We start from the raw sequence: 23,754 nt of genomic DNA, 5'->3' as shown, positions 1-23,754 counted from the left end.
CTGTGCTGTACATTATAGAGGAAAGACCATGCTTCACATACATATCCCTATTAGGAGTCCCCTCTAGGGGGGCTGGAGCAGATTCCTCGAGATTTAACCGGTTTCCAAAACAGCAGCACCACTTACGGAGTGCGCTCAAAGCAGGCATGCTCAAAAATAATGCAAAATATGCAGTATTATCAAAAATGGCAATTAAACTTTGCGCCGTTCAAATTTAAACAACTCCGGAGAAATATCTCCACATTACCTGCCTATATGTGTTGCAACGCATATATCCTCACAATAATCAATACAAAATATGACCGGTCATCACAAATCAAACTCAAATAGCCAACCCAGGCTTCAAAACTCGGAGCAAGTACCGTACAACGGTTCTTACCAATCAAGAGTGTCCAGATTCCAACTGCCAAGTTCCAAAATTCGCCCAAACGGCTGTCACACGGCAAACCGACAGAAGAGGTCTCAGTCGAGGACCGGCGCCACCCAGATGGTCAGCTCGGAAGGGAAGGAAGAAAACCTTGGGATGCCAGAACTAAAGGACGCCACTGGCAGTGATCACATCCCCGGCCAAATTCCTCACCTTCGTCACGACCAGTCCTTCGAGCATCCAAGTCGCCGATGAGCCCCACGTGACGGGCGCCAATTGATGAGTACAGGCCCCAGCTAGGCCCGCAGAATACAAGGGTTCGCTCTCCTGTAACAAAAGCTAGAAGGAAGTTGGCACGGAAACTGCAAATATAAAGACAGTTTATTAACCCTTAAGGGTGTTCCTACAACCCACACAACACTCTTCAGTATTGCATAGAGTAGCACAAAGAACTTGCGTACGTGGTCCCCTTTTATACACAATAGAGGGGCTCATAAGTGGGTGGACTACAACATAGAGCAAAATTCATTACCATTTATGGACATTTTCGATACAGGATCAATATGTGGGCGGAGTTAACATTTTCCTGAGCCCGCGAAAACATGGTCCAACAAGGACTAACTGATAACAGATGTGGTCAAGTCTGGACATGCGCCAGACGGACTAAGGAGCTATTTATAGACTGTTACTAGGCAGATTACAAGAGCAACTAACAAAAAGGTAGGACTCTTCTCGTGCAAAGCACGTGGAGACATGACCATACAAAATGGAGTCCAGACTTTAGTCAGCATAAGACAAGAAACATGCTTTAACTGGAGAGAATTCATGTCTTTAGTGAATGCTTAATCATATTGCTGTTTTAGTTTTCAACAAGTGTGGGCCAGGCTGTACTCAAAACATTATTTCAAACCACTGCAACAGATACCGGTGGTCGCCGCTAAGGTTGGGAACTGCTTTATAGTCTATGCAAAAGTGTGTAATCTGCAGCTCATATGCCTCGAACGGAATATGCTACTTACCAGTATGCATCTGTTCTTGGCATGTAGAGCTGCAGATCTACACACGCCCACCCGCCTCCCCGGCTACCTGTATCTGTTCCAGTTCTATCTTATTTAGATACACACATGGGTTTCTTCACGGTTATTACTACGCTCCATCTTTCCCTGCTGGCGAAAAGCAATCTGAGGATGGAGCCGAAGCCCATGCGCAATACGAACCAAGGGAGGAGTCACCGACCTTGTGACTTCCAAAGACTTTCCAAGAGGAAAAACAAACTGCAAACATCCGGGCCCAACACCAGATGGCGATCTATGCAAAAGTGTGTAGATCTGCAGCTCTACATGCCAAGAACAGATGCATACTGGTAAGTAGCATATTCCTTTTGCCATCATATGTAAGTTTGATTTGTGTGATGTCCGCAGTGAGCACTTCTGAAGAGTTCATGAAGATGTGCACCCCACCTTGGAGTCCATCATTTATGGTGAGTTAGAACATTGGATCCTGGAGGTGAAATGGTTATCTCCTGAAAGGCAGTTGTTTCCTTTGCCTCCGCTACTATTCCCTTTGCGGCTGCACTCACACTTCTTCGTCCTAGTCTCCACAGACCAATTGCTGTTGGGAGTTGATTCCCTGATGATGGTGGACAAGTGAGAGCATCAAGTAATGGGGGGGATTAAGGATGGCACACAACCCAAGAGGATTTTGAGATTCATACAGTGTATGAATCCTGCTTGTGCGTTGCCTTTGCAAAGTGTTTTTACTTGTTCCCACATTCTTTTAGTGGGGTGTCATTTGCTTCCTGTGTGCAAAGGTTCACACCCCAGAAATCATTGTCTGGTATTGAGAGTCTGGACTGTCTGCGGCAGTGAGAAACCCAACTGATACATAGCAGATAAATGATGTAGTGCTAGCTTTATGTGTTTACTTTATCAAACGATGGGGCAGCTTCACCTATAAACATAGGATAGACCAGCTCCGCACCTAGAGATGAGAGAGCAGCTGTACGCAAGGAAATCACAGCTGCAGACGTAAAGATTATAGTGTGAGTGCAAATCGTGAAATGATAGAGCTGTTGTATGTCTGCCTACCTATATGTTATACAGCCGCTATATAGCTAGAGATGGTAGGGGAGCTGCAGATCCAGAGATGATGGAGGAGCTGCAGATCCAGAGATGATGGAGGAGCTCATACCTTGAGGACGGAGAGCAGCTGTGCTCGTAGAGGTGATAGAGGAAGGAGCTACAGAACTAGAGGATGATGGAGGAGCTTCAGACTTGGAGATAAGAGATTCTGGGTACCTAGAGATAATAGAGGAGCTTCACACTGTGAGATGGTAGAGGAGCTTCACACTGTGAGATGGTAGAGGAGCTTCACACTGAGATGGTAGAGGAGCTTCACACTGTGAGATGGTAGAGGAGCTTCACACTGAGATGGTAGAGGAGCTTCACACTGTGAGATGGTAGAGGAGCTTCACACTGAGATGGTAGAGGAGCTTCACACTGTGAGATGGTAGGAGTTTTGCTCTTGGAGATGATAGAAGAGCTTCGTACCTTGAGATGGTAGAGGAACTTCGTACCTTGCGATGGTAGAGGAGCTTCAAGCCTTGAGATGGTAGAGGAGCTTCAAGCCTTGAGATGGTGGTGGAGCTTCACACTGTGAGATGGTGGTGGAGCTTCACACCGTGAGATGGTGGAGGAGCTTCACAACGTGAGATGGTAGAGGGGCTTCACACCGTGAGATGGTAGAGGGGCTTCACACCGTGAGATGGTAGAGGGGCTTCACACCGTGAGGTGGTAGAGGGGCTTCACACTGTGAGATGGTAGAGGGGCTTCACACTGTGAGATGGTAGAGGGGCTTCACACCGTGAGATGGTAGAGGGGCTTCACACCGTGAGATGGTAGAGGGGCTTCACACCGTGAGATGGTAGAGGGGCTTCACACCGTGAGGTGGTAGAGGGGCTTCACACCGTGAGATGGTAGAGGGGCTTCACACCGTGAGGTGGTAGAGGGACTTCACACCGTGAGATGGTAGAGGGGCTTCACACTGTGAGATGGTAGAGGGGCTTCACACTGTGAGATGGTAGAGGGGCTTCACACTGTGAGATGGTAGAGGGGCTTCACACTGTGAGATGGTAGAGGGGCTTCACACCGTGAGATAGTAGAGGGGCTTCACACTGTGAGATGGTAGAGGGGCTTCACACTGTGAGATGGTAGAGGGGCTTCACACTGTGAGATGGTAGAGGGGCTTCACACTGTGAGATGGTAGAGGGGCTTCACACTGTGAGATGGTAGAGGGGCTTCACACTGTGAGATGGTAGAGGGGCTTCACACTGTGAGATGGTAGAGGGGCTTCACACTGTGAGATGGTAGAGGGGCTTCACACTGTGAGATGGTAGAGGGGCTTCACACTGTGAGATGGTAGAGGGGCTTCACACTGTGAGATGGTAGAGGGGCTTCACACTGTGAGATGGTAGAGGGGCTTCACACCGTGAGGTGGCAGAGGAGCTTTGGTCTTGGATTTGATGGAGGAGCTTCAAGCCTTGAGTTGATGGAGGAGCTTCAAGCCTTGAGTTGATGGAGGAGCTTCAAGCCTTGAGTTGATGGAGGAGCTTCAAGCCTTGAGTTGATGGAGGAGCTTCAAGCCTTGAGTTGATGGAGGAGCTTCAAGCCTTGAGTTGATGGAGGAGCTTCAAGCCTTGAGTTGATGGAGAAGCTTCAAGCCTTGAGTTGATGGAGAAGCTTCAAGCCTTGAGTTGATGGAGGAGCTTCAAGCCTTGAGTTTGTAATGGAGTTTTGCTTTTGGAGATGATAGAGCTACTCTCTTTGAGATGGTGAGCAGCTAAATACTTGTGTGTAGAGATGATAGAGGAGTTGTACAGCACGAGATGATGGACATGCTACATACATAACGGCGATGGACCAGCTGCACATAGCTTAGGGATGGCAGGCAAGTTCCACTTGTGGAAATAGCAGTGCACTTGTACTCCGACAGGTGATAAATCGGTCATTTGTATAGAGATGACAAAACACCAGCGAGTAACTGAGCAGACCTGCCCTCCTAGATCATAGCCAGACACAGGCAGATGGACAGGATACAGCATGCACACACACTCTGAGATCACGCAGCCGAGATGACGGAACACGCACACACATGCATGCAGACAGACATGCATGTGGAGACACACACATGCACGCATGAGACACACACATACATAAACACACCAGCAGACAGACACACACATACACGCATGTAGATTCATTAAATCCCAGAGACTTATTTGTTGTACTTACAAAGAGTATCCGCAGTCTGTTAAGGGGAGGCCTGTTCTCCAGTCTGACTCAGCTGGTAGTGAGAAGGAAGACGTAACGTCAATATGCTTGTGTCCCCACTGCCTGACCACCTCTGGTTTGTTCTTGCAGGCCAGGAGTACAGGATGTACAACACCTATGATGTGCACTTCTATGCTTCGTTTGCCCTGATTATGCTGTGGCCTGAGCTAGAGATCAGCCTTCAGTATGATATGGGTGAGTATGGCCCGAGAGGGCTGTGTCATATGTTAGCTGTGTATCGTAGTATTATTGCGTCTGCATTTTGTCTGCGTGGTTGTGTCATGCCTGCGTCTCCCCGAAAAGGTAGGAGCATACAGCCAAAACTTGTCACTGGCCATGATTTTGAGCCTGGGGTTAACCAAGGTTTGCACAGATAATTAGCTCATGTTTGTTTAATGGAAGTATCTTTCACAGCCTCTAAGCTCCTTTCCCAGGAGCCCTCTATGTGAGTAGTATACATGTTAAAAATTGTATGCATAGTTGTTCCATGAAAGTGTCTTCACCATGGAAGACGTCCAGCACAAGGATTGTTTTCCCAGAAGGTGCTTGCAAACACGAAGACACTTTCATGTAAAGCTTGCATCATATCTGATTGTATCTGGTCTGGGTTTCTCTATCTGTCTGGCCTATGCTTCTCTGACTATATCTGACCTATTGTATTCTGATTTTATGAACCTGTGTCTCTGATTATATGAGCCCTCGGTGTATCAGCCTTTGAATCTCCAATTATGTCTGACCTGGGTCTTTCTAATTGTATCTGCCTTGTGTTCCTCCGATTTTGGGTATTTCATCTTGTATCTTACATGCGTGTCATTAATTTGATCTGTTGTCTGTCACTTTGATTGTGTCTGACCTGTGTCCGATTGCATTTGAGCCATGCCTGACCCACGTGTTTCTGGATTTGTCTGCTGTGTCTCTCGTACTGTGTGTGAGGTCCTCCTTCCCCCTTAAAGAATGGTCACTTTTGAATGGATAACTAGACCTAGTCAGATCCCAAATCTGCAGTCCGGTTCTTTGTGACCTCCTCAGTGTGAAGCAGTAATTTTATGAATTTACCAAGCTCCTCCCTCTGGCAGGCCACAGACCTTTGCTGTCCAATAGAGGAGACAGAAATAATAAATATGGAGCAGTCGTAGTATAATTCTATGCAGTTACATATCAAGGGTTTGAAAGCAAGGTATCTGTAAATGAAAATGGAAATAAAAATACATTAAAGTATGAGAGTCTATTAAAAAGGATAAAGAAACCCCGGTCTTTGTGGCTTCCTGAATGAGATGCATAATGAAAGCCATGTCTCTTTTAATATATCGTACTGATTACAATCGATCAGTTCCTCTGATCACGTATTTATCTGTGTTTTACCTTGTAGCCTTTTGTCTTGTCTTATTCCCTCACCGTAGCCCTGGCAGTGCTAAAGGAGGACAGCAGGCGCAGGCAACACCTGATGAACGGGCAGGTGTCAATGGTGAAAACAAAGAACATCGTCCCCCATGATGTTGGTGATCCAGGTGAGGACTCTGTGCGGTCAGTGATGCTGCAATCCGCTTTAGGTGTCAACAGTCCAGGTGCCCTCAGATCCTCATGAGGAAGGGAGCCTAGCTGTAGATAGGCCTGTGGTGGCCTCTGAACCTCATGAGGAAGGGAGTCCAGCTGTAGATAGGCCTGTGGTGGCCTCTGAACCTCATGAGGAAGGGAGTCCAGCTGTAGATAGGCCTGTGGTGGCCTCTGAACCTCATGAGGAAGGGAGTCCAGCTGTAGATAGGCCTGTGGTGGCCTCTGAACCTCATGAGGAAGGGAGCCTAGCTATAGAAAGGCCAGTGGTGGCCTCTGAACCTCACAAGGAAGGGAGTCCAGCTGTAGATGAGGTAGTGGTGGCCTCTGAACCTCATGAGGAAGGGAGTCCAGCTGTAGATAGGCCTGTGGTGGCCTCTGAACCTCATGAGGAAGGGAGTCCAGCTGTAGATAGGCCTGTGGTGGCCTCTGAAGCTCATGAGAAAGGGAGCCTAGCTGTAGAAACGCCAGTGGTGGCCTCTGAACCTCACAAGGAAGGGAGCCTAGCTGTAGATAGGCCTGTGGTGGCCGCCAGGACAGGAGACCTTGGACCTGTTGGTTTATCCAGTGCCATGTGAGCTCCACTCATGGGAGCTCGCTGCGTAGACTAAAGGTAGCCAATCCAGTACAGTCGTTAATAGGCTTATAGCCCAACATAAATGTACTACTGGAGGCTTATATACAGAAGCTCTCCTGCGCGCTCTTGGGTATGGGCTAGCAGTCTACTTGGTTCAAGGTTCTATGAAGTAAATATATGGTTCGAGGCATGTGGGCTGCTGAATTCATATCTGTGCATAGATCGCCGCCTAGTGTTGGGTCCGGATGTTTGCACGTTGTTGTCCTGGAAGAGTCTTCTAAGTATCCTGAGATAGGTGACTCCTTCCCTGGACTACAGTGCGCATGGGCATCCTCTCCATCCTCAGATTGTTTTTTTCCGCCATTGGGTTCGGATGTGCTTATCTTGACTCAAGTTAGGAAAATCTAGTTTCAGGCCAAAAGGCCTTTAGTTTTCGACGGTACTGTTCCCGATCGGTATCGACAGCTTACAGGCTAGTTTAGCGACTTTAAAACTTTTCGGATCCATTAAATCCGACCATCGACCGAACTTCGACGATGGAATCGAGGACCCCATTCAAGCGGTGTCCATGTGTGTAACAAATGCCTCTCACTGGATCATGACGAATCGAAATGCATGGCCTGTGCCCGATTCCGATCCAAGAAGACTCTACGGAATCGACGAGCCGCGCGACTGGTAGCGCAGCAAGCGGCACCGGCCCCAACCAACATCTTCAGCACCGAGGACGAAGATGTCGAAAGCGTGGAAAATATACCCTCCAGCCCCACTTCCGAACACGGTTCCCGATCGGAAGATGTCGATGAAGAGCTTTTTCACAGGGAAGAAGCAGACGATGAGGTAGGAGACTACGACGAGGCCTTAGGGGCCGAAGAAGGTAGCTCCGGCGAGGAGCAAGGCCTACCCGTCCAAACGGAGGATATCCCAGTGAATCAGTCGACGGCTCCGGTCGAGGGATCGCCTTCGGGCCTTACCCAAGACCAATCCCGCAGTTCCTCGGCCCCGCCCTCTGGCCCGGCCACGGACGTTCAGCGAGAGCCATTGTTACCTAAAAAGACTGGTTTCCCTACCACGAAACCGAAACCAATCATCGCACCGGTTCAACAGAAACCGAAAGTGAAACTGACACTGGTCGGCTCGAGGACCACCACACCTTCGACGCCAGCCAAACCCGTCGGCTCCGACCGCACCAAAAGGGACTTCGGTGCCGAACTCGCTGCAGCCGATGTCGGCGCCGACCCAAAAAGGAAATCCATCGGTACCGTCAAAGCGCCAAGGCCCCCGGCACCGAAGCAATCGGCACCAGCCATCAGGGTGAAAATGGCCACTGCATCGCTATCCACCTCGAAGGCACCTACTAAGGTACATTCATCGACGCCGTCGACGGCTACTACCCCTCCTCGGCTCGATGACCCGGTGACTTCGAAGAAGTCCACACCTGCCTCGACGGAACCTCTCGGCGCCAAAGAACCGTCGGCGTTCCAGGTGCAACAAGTGGCAGCGTCCTTGCAACGCATCAGGGAAAAGGCAGCCCTCCAGACCTCGTCGGGCTCCGAACCAAAACGGGCACAGAAGGCACCTTCGGCACTGGCCAACATCACCTTTGGTTTGCCGCCATCCACGGCGCCGAAGATGTTCGAAATCAGAACCCGCGTTACCCAGACAAGGTCCCCATCTACCGAACACTCGACTACTGGGACATCGCCGTCCCACTTCATCGACGCCGACACCGGCAGGCTTATGCTCCGAAAGCGGAAGATCACTTCAGGGCGCGCTTTGGACTCTTATAGGATCCCGCTAAAACAAAAAATGCCGGCGGAATTGGAACCAGTTCTTTATGAACGCATCCACACCTCTTACACAGATCCATCATTCTCTCCAACGCACTCCGACACGGATGCAGTGGAGGACTACATGGGTGACGACGCCACATACCCCGAAGACATGGACCCTGAGGGCCAGCAAGACCCTGACCAGGTCTGGGATGACCCCGTAGAGCCAGGTGCCGCTCTGGATACACAGGACAGACAACTTTATGGCGCAAAAACGTCCCCCACAGAGGACACTGCTGCATTCAACGCCCTCATTGAACAGGCCGCAGCCAATCATGGAGTGCAACTCCACTCAGACACTATCGAGGATGATTTCTTGGTGGACACTTTCGCATCCTCCAAGAGGACTGTAAAAACTCTGCCCATGTTAAAAGGTGTCCTCAAGCCAGCAAAGGACATTTTCAAAGAGACCACCAGGGCACGGGTAATAAACCCCAGGATCGAGAAGAAATACAAAACCCCACCTGGGGACCCCACGTACATTAGGAGCCAATTGCCTCTGGACTCCATTGTGGTTGCCAATGCTCGCAAACGGGCACACTCACAGACAACGGGTGATGCTCCTCCCCCGGACAAAGAGTCCAAGGTTCTAGAGACCTCCGGCAAACGGATTGCAGCCCAGGCAGCAAACATATGGCGCATCGCCAATACACAGGCCCTCCTAGCTCGCTACGACCGCTCACACTATGACATGCTAGAGTCCCTACTCCAACACCTGCCAGACGAGTACAAAGAGGCAGCGGAGCTCCTCATCAGGGAGGGACAACTGCTCACAAACGCATCCATCAAGTGTGCACTAGATGCTGCAGACACTGCTGCAAGGGCAATAAACACTAGCGTCATGCCACGACGACACGCCTGGTTACGAATCTCCAGATTCAAACCTGAGGTCCAAAATAACATCCTCAATCAACCGGTCAACCCCGACTACTTATTTGGACCGGAGGTTGACGCCACCTTAGAAAAGATAAAAAAAGACACGGACACTGCGAAATCAATGGGGGCTCTGCAAACGCAGACATTTCGTAGTGGCTCCTTTCGTCGCCCCGGAAATAGAGGTGCAGGTAGAGGACAGGGGGCACAGCAAACCTACAATAAAGCGGGCACACAGAGTAAAAACACCCGAGGTGGATATCGTGGCTCCAGCACCAAGGGCAGAGGACGCGGTTACGGCAATACCAGGTCCTCCCCTAAGAACAAACAGTGACGCCCTCTCCCTTCCCCCCGACCACATAACACCTGTCGGGGGGAGACTCCAGCGGTTCCTGTCCACGTGGAATTCCATCACCACAGACAGGTGGGTCAAAGATGTTATCCAACACGGTTACTGTCTCGAATTAACCTCCACTCCACCCACCATACCGCCAAGGCACCGTCCTATGTCCTCAGAGCACTTAGCGTTATTACAGCAGGAGGTGCTAAGTATGCTGCAAAAAGACGCAATAGAGGTCGTGCCCATACACCAGCAGGGAACAGGGGTGTACTCTCTGTACTTCTTAATACCAAAAAAGGACGGGTCACTCACACCTATCCTAGACCTGAGACCCCTCAACCAATACATTCTCTCAGAGCATTTTCACATGCTCACCCTGCAGCAGGTTCTCCCGCTCCTCAGACAGGGAGATTTCCTATCCACGCTAGACCTCAAAGATGCGTATTTCCACATACCCATACACCCATCACACAGAAAATATCTCCGGTTCACCATTCAGGGTCAGCACTATCAATTCAAAGTCCTCCCCTTCGGAGTGACAACAGCACCCAGAGTTTTCACAAAGTGCCTAGCTACCGTGGCTGCCCATCTACGGAGGCAACACGTTCACGTCTACCCTTACCTGGACGACTGGCTTGTTCAGGCAAAGTCAGCCCAGCAATGTGCCAGCCACATGTCCCGCACCATCCAGATTCTTCACAGTCTGGGATTCTCACTAAATTACCTAAAATCACATCTCCAACCCGCACACGTACAACAGTACCTAGGTGCGACCATAGACACTCTGGCAGCCACAGCTCAGCCAAATTTAGTGCGGATCAACAGCATCCAAATGCTGATTTCCAAGTTCAAACCCCAACACTCCCTTCCTGCGCGAGTGTTCATGCAGCTGATAGGCATGATGGCCTCCTGCATTTTCATAGTCCCACACGCGAGTCTACATATGCGCCCGCTTCAGGAGTGCTTAGCACGTCAATGGAATCAGGCTCACGGGCAATTAAAAGACCTAGTGTTGGTGAGCGGTCGGGCATACACCTCTCTGCATTGGTGGAATCCACAAAACCTTTGCAAGGGCCGACCGTTCCAAGAGCCTGTTCCACAAATAATACTGACAGCGGACGCGTCTCTCCAGGGATGGGGAGCTCATGTACTCAATTACACAGTGCAGGGACTATGGACAACACAACAAAAGAAAATGCACATCAACCTTCTGGAACTGTTGGCAATCTTCCTAGCCATGAAGGCATTCAAAGTACATCTGTGCAACAAGGTCGTGTTGATCCGGACGGACAACATGACTGCCATGTACTACATACAGAAACAGGGAGGAACACACTCTCCACAGTTGTCTCATCTGGCTCAGAGCATGTGGAAGTGGGCCATTCAGAGGAACATATTCCTCCTGGCGGAACACCTCCCAGGCAAGGACAACCAGATGGCGGATCTGCTCAGCAGACACAGCCACCAGATGCACGAGTGGGAGTTACACCCATCAGTACTCCAACCGTACTTCCAGCAGTGGGGTCATCCAGAGATAGACCTATTCGCGACAAGCGAAAACGCAAAATGCCAAAGCTTTGCCGCCAGGTTCCCACATCCACAGTCGCAGGGCAATGCGATATGGATGAACTGGTCCGGCAGATTTGCGTACGCTTTTCCCCCAGCGCCATTGATACCGCTGGTGGCACGCAAACTGCGACAGCACTCAATGACACTCATCCTGGTTGCTCCAACATGGGCACGCCAGCCATGGTACACAACCTTTCTGGAACTTTCCGTGGTGCCGCATCAAAGGCTGCGGATCAAACCCGCGCTTTTGACGCAGAACCATGGAGAAATTCAGCACCCAGATCCGCAACAGCTGAACCTGGCAATCTGGCTCCTGAAGTCCTAGAGTTTGGCTACCTAAACCTGCCACCTGACTGTATGGAGATCATTAAGGAGGCCAGGAGACCCACTACCAGAGCTTGCTATGCAGCTAAATGGAAGAGGTTTGTCATTTATTGCAACAACAATGACATTAACCCGCTAGACGCATCCATTCAAAATACAATCTGTTACCTCTTACACCTATACCAATGCAATCTGGCATACACCTCAATACGTATCCATTTGACCTCAATAGCAGCCTATCTCCAGAACAGGCAGCACCTCTCTTTATTCAGAGTGCCTGCCATCAAAGCTTTCTTGGAGGGACTTAAACGAGTAATTCCCCCAAGACACCCACCAGCACCGGTGTGGAACCTCAACTTGGTCCTCACCCGACTGATGGGTCCACCCTTCGAACCTCTCCATTCATGTGAGATTCAATTCCTCACCTGGAAAGTAGCTTTCCTAGTGGCAATCACTTCGTTAAGAAGAGTTAGTGAACTCCAGGCACTAACCATTCAAGAGCCATTCATACAGGTTCACGCAAACAGGGTTGTACTACGTACCAACCCCAAATTCATGCCTAAAGTAATATCGCAGTTCCACATGAATCAAACTATTGAACTGCCTGTCTTCTTTCAAAATCCACAGAATGTAGCAGAGAGAATGCTCCATACACTAGATGTAAAGAGAGCCCTCATGTACTATATAGACAGAACTAAGGTCTTCAGGAAGACAAAACAACTTTTCGTTGCCTTTTCTCCACAGCACAAGGGCAACGCCATTTCCAAAGCAGGTATAGCCAGATGGATCGTTAAATGTATTCAAATTTGCTATCAAAAGGCTAAACGCACATTAACGATTCCCCCACGGGCCCACTCAACACGTAAGTTAGGGGCGTCCCTGGCTTTCCTGGGAAACATTCCTTTACAGGAAATATGTAGAGCAGCCACATGGTCCACTATACATACATTTACCAAACACTACTGTGTAGATGTGCAATCAAAACAGCAGGCAGCTGTAGGACAGGCTGTTCTCAAAACTCTTTTTCAGACCGCTGCAGCTGGCACTGGTAGCCGCCGCTAATAGGAGGTACTGCTATGTATTCTATGCACAGATATGAATTCAGCAGCCCACATGCCTCGAACTGAATATGCTACTTACCAGTATGCATCTGTTCTTGGCATGTAGGGCTGCTGACATTCATATCGCCCACCCTCCTCCCCGGCGCCTGTAGCAGCTGCAGCTCTCAGAATTACTGTATAGCATGGTCATCACTTTCTGTATCTACTCCATCACTACCACAATGGCGAAAAACAATCTGAGGATGGAGAGGATGCCCATGCGCACTGTAGTCCAGGGGAGGAGTCACCTATCCCAGGATACTTCGAAGACTCTTCCAGGACAACAACGTGCAAACATCCGGACCCAACACTAGGCGGCGATCTATGCACAGATATGAATGTCAGCAGCCCTACATGCCAAGAACAGATGCATACTGGTAAGTAGCATATTCATTTTTCTGGTTCAGGACTGTTGCCGCTCCCCAGTACAGGCCTGTTCTTCCCAGCAGAGACCAGTCCAAATAGCCCGATTGACCATGTTGGCACTCTGGCTTTCCCCAGTTGTGGAACAAAGTCCTAGGAGAGAGGGGCTGAACCAGAGCCCCTTTCTTGGAAGAAGAGTTTGTCTTGCTACATGCCAGGCTTCCTTTCTCTCAGATGTTGCAAACAGTGTGTGAAGTGTCAGTGGCTCAGGTAACCATAGTAGTATTGGTGATCCACCCTGTCTTAAGTTCCCACAGCCTCACACTTCTCCTTTTTATTACATTGTTCTTTATTCACTTTTCATCGGAATGAGAAAAGTTCAATACCATTGGTCCTTTAAGAGGCTAACGATTGGTGACCGCATTTACTTGACTCACTTTCCATTCTGCTTTGGGTGGGAATGTTATTTTAAATGAGAAAAAGAAGAAACCTTAACAAGAGAAGGAAATCAAGAAATCCGTGCACCTTTACCCCAACATGTCCATTCCCCCTCGAAGCATAGACTACTTCCATTTGACATCTAACATTCGGCTCCAGACCATGCAGACAACATATATCTGTTTTGATTCCACCCTGCAGCCACAGATACTCTACGAAAGCCACACTTGCCACTTAACTCGAGTGCCTTTTTGCTTCCTTCTTGCCCTTCACTTGCACTGTTGAATAGTCCACTGCCCGGACAGCTGGTCAAACATCAGGAGTCTTTTGATTCCCCCTGCCCCCCATCAACGGGTCCACAGCTTTAAAAGAACTTAGCTGTTTGTTAGCACTGTGCCTCACAGTAGATTGACCCCAGACTAGGCCTCCGTAACCAGCAGGACCACATTCATTCTACATCAATGGGCGTCCCTTTAACATCTCATTTAAAGAGAACATATAATTTGGCTATCTCTACTGTAACTAGTTTATTAACATTTTTTGCTATTTCTTAATGTATGGTGCGCTGCTCGCCTTCCAAGCCATAGCTATGTTTATTTTGTCCAATATCAAGGCCAGAACCGCGATTCTACCCAGCTGCTGAGTGGCCTTGGTTCACACCGTACAGCCCAGCAAGGAAACCATAGGATCAATCACCAGTGTTTTAGCTGAGATGTTTTTTAGTCAGCTCTGCCACTTCTGGCCAGTCTTGTTGCATGCAGGCAAATTCCCAGACCATGTGTAAGAAGTCCACATGCATCTGCATACATTTTGAACCAGTGCCGGGTGTGCCAGGGTACATTGTGGTATATATGCGGGTACAGTGTCTCTTGTTGTAGATAATTCAGTTGGGTGAACTAGAACCAATGTTTTCTAATAACCGACTTTAGGTATGCCAGGAATCCATTCTTTATCTATTTGTTCTCTCCCAAGCTTCAACCCTCAACTTTATCTCAGCCATGACCTATGAGACTAACGCTATTACCGCATGTCTGTTGTTCCTGCGCGTCATCATTTCAGACCTTGCTTCAAAGCCCATGTGCTATTCTTGTTGCAGCTTTATATACCCTAAACAATCCTGCACGTAATCTTTATTCTTCTTTTGCTAATTCGAAAGTAAGGAGGGACCTCCGGCATACAGACCTCCCTCCTCTAGAGTCCCAGCCTCCTGCCTATGGGGTTTATCATATGATCTAGACAGATTCCCAAACTTCAGGCATACACCAACCCCGGGTCGGCCCTCGGCGCCCACCTTTTCCAACAGTATGCTGCCACACGAAGGGCCCTAGGATACGAGCTGCGACATGCAATTGCATTAAGCAGCAACACGAGTGACCTTTCCATCTAAATGTGACTCTTATCTTCTGACCTTCTTGGTCCATCTCACATCCCAGCCACAGCTGTGGCCATATTAATTGTGGCCCCATGTAATATGCTTCCAGGTTCGGTGTTGCCTTTCCCCCCCTCCTAAAGGTCTAATGGTACTGTCACTGGCGATCCTCTTCCTTCACGTGCCCATGTTAGATCAGATGAAGGCTGTTCACTCCTTTAAACAAGCATTGGCATAGGCAAACGGTCTCGCCTTTGGGATCTTATAAGTGTTTTGCCAGAGCTATTGGCTTTGACAATGTGTTTAAGCTTAGTTGTACAACAGTGTAAAACAGGCCCACCAACAACAAAGAAACGGCCCACATACTGACCTGTCAGACCAGACCTCCGGGTTGCCCTGTAGGCCAATCTGACCCTGCCAACCACACTCTAAACTGGGATTTTTTTAAACCCATTTGCCTAGTGCTAAAAACATAACCGCACTTCACGGTGGGCAAAGACGTGTCGGATAAAAAAAAAAAAAAGTTGGCTGTGTGACACTTGTCAGCTAGCACCACCTGACTGTGATCTTGTCCATGGCCACTGCCAGGGAAGTCTGCCCTCTAATCAATTCCCTCCCTCGAGGCGTGGCGGCCCAACGGCAAACCATTTTGCTCCTCACAACAAAAGAAGCACCTACGAGAATCACAAACGGCTCACATGCAAAAAGCATATATGATACGCAGCGTCAGAAACCGCCTCGTATGTATCTTGCCTTACAAAGTTTGTGTGAGCATAAAGTGGTATTGTTGGGGGAGGGGGGATGAATGGGTCACAGGGAAGCAACACAACCAGGGAACTTGACAGTGTGCAAAAAGTCCCCTTGGGCACGCACAGCAAGAGTGTCTTGCACCACACATATAAGCAAACCCTAATAGGGGAAAAGTAAGCAGTGCCCTTGTGACCAAAAGGCGGCACTGGGACCTGGGTGTATCCAGTAATGTGCTTTCTGTCTAGTCGCTCGGTTATATGCATTGCGCTGCACCTTAGACCGGGCTCTTTTGCACCCTCGATTGCACAGGATGATCCTTGCAAAATATAATTATCAGGTGATTCTTTGCTCGGTGCAATTGTTTTGCTCTTGTCGCCCTGTGCAGAATTTCTCACTCACAATGTTACCCCGCCCCCCCCCCCGCCCCTGCACCAGCGGAGTGTAATAAGCCCTGTTTCCAAAAGCATTTTAATAGTCTGACCAACAGATATTTGCCCACAGAAACAAGGTGAATCGTGCGCAATGTCAACATGCGCCCGTGCACACTTTTCCTCCCTTATGTTCATATAAGTTTCATTAAGTCTCTCGAGCGTTGCGTATGGAAAGCTTCCGAGTCCCTGCCTTATCTGCACGCACGCGCAAGACCCCTGTTGCAACAAGTCCTCCTGAGCAGATCGCGCTGTTGCATGGCTCTGTCACCTGTCTGCCTAGATCGGTCACTCTAAGAAGCGGGGTAACGCCCTCTGGGTTGGAAATGTGGGGACTTTAACATTGTAGTGGTAACTCTGTACCCCCTTCCCCGTGAGTAAGAACATTGACGCGCTTACAGAAAGCCGCGCGCTCCATCGAATAGTGAAACTAAGGTTACGTTATACTCCCGACATATCCTGAACCTGGTGACAGAATGAATGATTAAGTGAACAGTAAGGCGGTGAACCATCTAGAACCCCCATAAATGCCTCTGGCGCTGTGCGTGTAACATGACGCCAGAGGAGAGGAATGCAGTCTCATGGAGCCTCCACCAGTAAGAAAAACCTTGGAACATCTCCCAAAAATGGCCTTTGCTAAACTGCACTCAACCAGAAGGAAGGACTGAAGTCAGGGTCAGAAAAATGACAGTGCAGAGACCTGGTGCTAAGCACACTTATCTATTGCCCCACTAGCCGAGAGCCAACAAAACTAACACGGATATCAGTTTTTAATCTCTTTTACATCTATAAGATGGGACCTGCCAACCACAGCATGCGAGTCAAATGAAAAATGCATCATCAGCCAGAAAGCGGAGAGCAAAGGGGTCAGGGGTGGCGAGGCCAGCAATGGATGAAGAAAGCCTGCAAGTGGTGCGCGTGCACTTGGGAGAGCGAGCAGCCCATTTGTTTTCAATTATCGCACCCGCGTCTGGGCACGATAATTGAAAACACGTGGCCCGTGCGCATAACCGCAAGCCTTAGGCCGTGGGCGGTTACATTGGCTGGGAAAGGCGGGACATGCGCCCGCCTTTACCCACTTGTGTGCTGTCTTTTAAGGAAGACGCACGCAAAGGCCAATATAATGTCAGGACTTCAAGCACAAGCTTGCTCTCTCGTGCGCGAAGTGCTGGTCAGCTCCAAGAGGCCATATCCTTCGAGCAGCGCATGCGTGCTGCGCTAAGGCTCGACCTAAAAATGACCTTTCTTGTGATCAGCATCACCTCTGTGGCAGTTCTCCCCAATTGTCTCAAAAAGGAGCTGCTCCAGGAATGGTTGGAATTCTTAATGGGCATAAGAACCCTCCCCAGGTTTCCAACCCCTGCAGCCTAGTGTTTTCATTGTATACCTGTGCTCGCAGATATTTAAAGGTCAGTTTCCCATTTAAGCCGGGAGGCACAGGGTCTCACTGCACTTGGGTCAGATATTGGGTGTATTGCAAACAGGCAGGACTCATCCTAATTCCAGAAACAAGACAGCTCTCCGAACTTCCTCAATCATTCCATTACTTTGGCAGACCACATGGACATTTCGCTTCAGACACACTCTACAGCAAAAAGCAACAGTGAAAGGAGACATCCCCAATGGTTTTGTGTATGATAGTTGAATCCATGTTAACAGTTTATCCCACCACCCCCATCCTGCGTAGCACAGCAAACAGGAAAGGCTACAATAAGGTGTTAAAGGCTGTTTCTATATCGGTAAGGCCATGGCAGGGGACAACCACGAACATGGTGCCGTGTCCATCACCAGAAAAAGTTAGCGGATATTAGCATGCAACCTTGGCTGAACCCATTCTGGTCAGGGTGTACCAGTATCCTTATGTATGGTGTTAGCTGTGTGCTGATTAATTTCCCCAAGTTTTTATATTCCGTTTTCACTAAAGACAACAGCCTATATGCCTGAACACCCAGACAATCTCACCCAACTTTTGCAGGACCACTATTGTGGCTGTTCTTGTCACGGCTGGTAACTCGCCTCTTCAGTACAGCTCGTTATATACCACTAGCAGTCTGAGGTGCAATTTATTCTTGTAAGTCTTATAAAATTCTGGAGGGAACCTATCTGTGCCATGTCTCTTACCGATGGTCAGTAAGCCCATAGCAGAGGCTATCTCTTCTATCAGTAGAGGGGCCTCCAATTCTGCTCTCGATGTGGCATCTAGTCTCGGCAGAGGAAACTCGTTCACATATTCTGTAAGACCCTCCTGGTCTATGCTCTCCATTTGTGTGTATAGCTTCTCATAATACCGCACAAATGTCTCATTAATTTCCCCTTGTATGTATGTATAAATATGTTGGCAGCCTTGTCTGCAATTACGGATGTCGGCACTGTCTGCATGTATTGGCCTGACCAGTAGGTGCCCCACTCTGCGCCCTCTCTGTGTTGCCTGGCTACATATTCTATGTAACGTTTGGCCTGATGTTTGTCCTCCTGTTCTGCGTGGTCTTTCAGTGTGTCCCTCCTCGCTGGACACTTATGAACGGACACCACCTTTTTGTCTAGATCGATCCGTTCCTCTTCCAGTTTATTTATTTGCCTAATGACAGTCTTAATACCATAAGTAGAGACCATCCTAATAAACACTTTAAAGGCTTCCCGTTCAAGTATGACACCTCTGGTAAATACTTGTGTGTTCTCCTATCTCCACCAAAAGGGAGAGTCAGCTGATGCATCCACCTGGAACCTCCATGTGGGTGTCTCTGGACATATTGAGTACTCTGCAGTCTTTGGCTGTAATGGGTTATAATCTGACTTGGTGCTGGCGAGATCATCATCGACAATACCTCAGATCCCCTCGCTATCTTTATGTCTAACATTCCAAGGCTCACAAAGATGCCATGTACCAGGAATAAAGAGTATTCCGCCCGCCCCCCCTTAGGTTCAGCTCACTCTGAGCATCAAGAAACTGCCATTGATCCTGCCAGCTTTTACATGTCTGTGAAACTGATCTACACATGGCTTCCTGTGAAGGGGGGTGGGGAGCTGACTGTGCTACTTATGCTACAGAGGGACGCAATTGCTATGTGTAGTACCCCTCGGCCTCTTCCAAGGGCTTGTTCTTCAAAGTCCAAGATAGCACAGGAAAGCTCTGACTGAAGGAGCTCTTCTGTTCTCCCTGTGCCTCCCACTGCTGGCCGGCCCAGCCCACTCCAATCAACGTGATTTCAGCACAGTCTGCCAGAATTTTGACCCGCTAACCGTACTGCGAAACAGAGTCCCTTTGTTTGGAAAGGCCCATGATAAAAGTCATGCTTCCAGTCTGCGCTGCAGAATCTTCTTGCACTTGTGTGGTTTCCTTTGGCGATTCAAGATCTAGAGGGTTTGCCAGTTGCCCGCCCAAAGAAGTGAGCAGAAGGCCATGGAGAATAGTTGACCAAATGTATGCCTCTCATTAGACCTCTGCAGATAGACTCAACATACAATACTTCAAAACTTACTAAGACTGCAAAAATAAGATGGTGGTCACGGAACTGCATTACATTTGTTCATGATTTTTGGTCTCCGGGCACAACTAAAAGTTGTGCGGTAAGTGTGCCTTTATCCACCCTAAGGCGGTCTGGGAAGGTAAGGCAAAGAAGTTGCGGTCGAAGCACAATCCTTCTCCCACTCAATAGTAGTGGGGCCTGTCCCAGCCCCAACCCTCCTTATGTGAAAAGTAAATCTGGTGGTAGAAGTCTTCTGGTAAATGTATTTAGAAGATGTGGACCATGTCTCACCATTCCAACTCCGTCGTAATGATGCAAACTAAAGCTCTCATCCCTTTTGTGTCATCCGAATCAGACCCAGCTCTGCAATTGGTCCCAACACTCCCCAAATGTGTCTGCCAATCATCAACCCTACAGCAGATAGCTTTCAAAGTAGGAATGCTGCAAATGTTTGGCGTGCTTCTGGCTCAGGAAGTCAATCTTCATCAAAATACCATTTCTAGGCTTCTGCCGCAATGCCAGTGCTATCGAAGGCTAGAGGCCTCGGCTATGATTCTGACGCGGTTCAGTGCATACCTAATGTCCCACATGACACTATTTACTTGCCCTCATTATAATGATGATGGCTTATGTTTAGATTTACAAAATGCCAATGGGTTAGATACATCCCATGAAACAGAGCTGGGCTCTCCACACGCGCCTGCAACGGAAGGAAGTGCTTCTTTGCAGGTGTGGTACAAAGGGCAGCTGAAGTCCTAAACTTACAGTTGTCCGGCATTGAAACAAATGCAAATTTACTGACTGAAACTCTTCAGCCAAGGCCAGCCTTTTCTGAGCCACTGTTACCATTCCATGATGCCCTGACTGACACCCTGATGGCGGTGTGAGCTAAGCGTTGTTCTGGCCCTCCGATGAGTCTACCTAGGGCAAGGAAATTTATACCAGCCTCACATTTCCTGACAAAGCATCCTACACTGGAAGTCCAAATCTTTTCCTACATTCCTCCAGGTAGACAGTCAAAATAAATTGATGCTCTTGGAAAGAAGATGCCTCTGCGGCTAACTTGGCCCTCAGATCCTTCAACACATTATGCCTTTTGGGTTCGTAAACCCATAGTTTATGGGACATCGCCTGAGAGATCTTTCCGACCGTCTTGTAAGTCCTCTGGACTTCATTTACCCTAACATCATAAGATGGGTATGTTTTACATACTGGCCTGAAACTCAAACTGTTGAACTATTGTTGTGCTTAGATGTTATGCCTGAATGACACCAGCCTGGATTTTAGGAAACATGAAGGGGTCTCTAATTGGTATGTCCATCAATATTTCTAGATTTCTTTGAAGAGGTGGCTAATCTAGCGCGAGAACAATTAAGGAGTGTTATCCCAGAGAATGATCTTTGGATCCAGCTAAGCTGTTCCACCAGCAGTACAGAAAATGGAGGGACTATTCCAGGTAGCTACCTTACAGTCTGTGCTAGCCAACCCAGCCTGTGCAGCTGCAGCAAACCAAGCCCTTTTAGGGTAAAGGATGTGGCAGTAGCCAAGGCCTTGTGCTCCAGCAGGGGTTGCAATCCTCTAAATCCTCCTCTCCTGCTGCAGCGGCTACCAACCTTCTTTAGTTTCCCCTCACAGGCACTTGCTAAGCTGGTAGGAGACTGCATTTCCTCCCCAGGCTGGAGAGCCACCACATTGGACAGGTGGGTCAGATTATTTAAAGATGCAATGCCGTGCAATTGATTTCCTTGCCTAATGCCCTGCAATTGATTTGCGTGTCGTCCCATTAACTGCCACCTCGCCAGTTCCCCCCCCTCTGCCCTCCCCTGCAGCAGAGTGACTTTGAGGGTCATTCTGCAATCTTGATGCAGGAAGTCGACCTTCTACTTACGGAGGGTGCCATAAAGCAGTGCCAGACTCTGGGGGGGAAAGGCCCTACTTGCGCTACTTCTCCATTCTGAAGAAAGATGGAGGCCTCAACCTGTATTGGACCTATTTCCAACCTTTGAATTTTTCTTTCCTAAGACAGACATTCAAAGTGCACACTCTGCCACAGATTCTTTCTGTTTTGAACTCGCTGGTGCCTATTTTGATTTACTCATCCTGCACTCCCACAGGTGTTACCTGCGGTTTACGGTAGGGTCAATAAACTTCCAATTTGCTGTGTTCCTCTTCCCCCCCCCTCACTTCAGCCCTTAGGGTGTTCATAAATGTGACAGTGGTGGTTGCTGACCATCGTTGGAGGTTGGAGATACATGACTTACCTTAACACAAGTCACTGCTAAAAACGGGCACGCCACAGTCCGTCACAGATCACCCTGAAATGTTGAACACACAGTGATTTTCATTGCCTTTCTGGAAACGCAGCAAGTCCCAAGGCATTCAGGGTATGATCTTGATGTTATTAGGGTCTCTTGAGGATGACTCTGAGGCTTTTTGGTCTCCTGGCCTTGTGCATTTTCTGCATTGTTGAACGCTAGTGACCTGTACGGGCCCTAAAGTAGAACCTCAGATCTCAGTGGGCCCAGCACCAGCGCCGCGTCTCTAACTCAATTCAGAGCTTGCAGGAGATATGTTGGTATTTGTGATGGTGGATGGCAAGTGCAAGCCTGACCCTCTCCAAACACCGGCCCCCTCTGTCTCTCCAAAGAGATCACATTTGTGGCAGAATTGTCACTGCTTGGTTTGGAGTGTCACCTGGGAAAGACTTAATCTGAGGCCTCTGGACTCCGGCGGGAAGCCGGCTCACCTCAATCTTTTGGAATGTCTGGTGGTGCATCTGGCCCTAAATACCGTCCTGCCATCCATGAACAAGAGCTTGATGCAGGTCCTCGCGGACAACATCACCCCCATGTTGTACTGCAACAAGCAGCATAGAGTGGGGTCCTGGCTTCTGTGTCAGGAGGCCTTCCTTCTGAGGTGGCTGGATCAGCAGAACATCTTTCTTGTTACCAACCACTTAGCAGAAGTCCCTGAACGGCAGAGTGAAAGTGCTGAGCAAGCTTCACCCATTAGGTCATGAGTGCTATCTCCAGCCCAAAGTGGCACAGGAGAGCTTTTGTCGGTGGGGTGCGCCTTGGCTAGATAGATATATTCGCCTCATTGAAAACAAAGTATCTAACTTTTTCACATTGAAGTTTTCTTCAGGGCATTTACTAGGAGATGTATTCTGCCTGAGGTGAGACTCCGGTGACACACAGGGCTCCTGTACAGGTATTCACCACTACCTCTCCTATCTACAGATCTGTGGAAAATCATGATGGACCGGACCTACGTCGTCCTAAGTGTCTCTTCTGGGCCAGGACACTCTGGTTCCCTCTGATCCGACTACCACTTCTGGAGGACCTCCTGTCTTAATAACGAGGCAGGATCCTGCACCCAGATGCCCGCTGCCTAGACCTTCATGCGTGGAGGTTGTGCAATGGCCAGTAAATGCTTTCAGCTTGCCAACTGCTGTGGCTGTTCTTATCTTTGAGGTCAGATGTCCTCCTATGAGGTCCACCTATGCAGGCGGCAGGAGAAGTGTGTGGCCTGGTGAAGCGCTGATACTTTGTTTGGCTCTCCCTGGCCCTCAAGGCACAGTAGAAGGTAATTTGTTGCTCCTTCCTTTTTTATGTTTACCTGACCAACCATATTTGTTCAGCTAGCCTGTTGTGACACTTTTAACTAGGTTTGACCCGCATGCTCCTTCCGAGTTCATTCGGTATACCGCAATGGGTTTTTAATTTGGTTCCGACATGCCACAGATGCACACCCTTCAAGCCAATACACAGCTGCTGCTAAGTCTCTTGGCAATCAAAACGGTTTTTCTATCACGTCCGTGAGCTTCAGGTGTTTTTGTAAATCCACCTGTACCAGGCTGCATTTCCACCAGATTTTGCTTTGACTCCATGGCTTGCAGGCCAGTCCATCACTCTGACATTGCTTCCGCTCTTCCTCATCCATCGAAGGAGGAGGAGATGTGCCATTGGCTGAATCCTAAATTGGTGCTGAGATTTTATATTGACCCAACCAAGGGCCACCAATGGAGAACCAGTGCTTTGTGGGGATTTCTGGGGCTAAAAAACGATAGGCCTGCAGAAAC

At 48.9% G+C, this 23,754-nt stretch overlaps 1 protein-coding gene across 4 annotated transcripts in view; it reads left to right on the top strand.

The window, feature by feature from the left end:
* GBA2 (glucosylceramidase beta 2) overlaps window positions 1–23,754 on the top strand; it is a 258,273-nt gene that overhangs the window by 171,955 nt on the left and 62,564 nt on the right. For all 4 annotated transcript variants that reach the window (XR_014969056.1, XM_085627706.1, XM_085627707.1 and 1 more), the window contains 2 exons: window positions 4,786–4,890; window positions 6,096–6,203. Coding sequence is in view for 3 of the 4 variants with exons in the window: in XM_085627706.1 (XP_085483832.1) it covers window positions 4,786–4,890; window positions 6,096–6,203 (213 nt within the window). In the remaining variant the exon portion in view is untranslated. The remainder of the gene's footprint in view (window positions 1–4,785; window positions 4,891–6,095; window positions 6,204–23,754) is intronic.

The sequence above is a fragment of the Triturus cristatus genome, chromosome 2_1 (genome assembly GCF_964204655.1).
Source record: "Triturus cristatus chromosome 2_1, aTriCri1.1, whole genome shotgun sequence".
Taxonomy (NCBI): Eukaryota; Metazoa; Chordata; class Amphibia; order Caudata; family Salamandridae; genus Triturus; species Triturus cristatus.
This window is presented reverse-complemented; position numbering and strand designations above follow the sequence as displayed.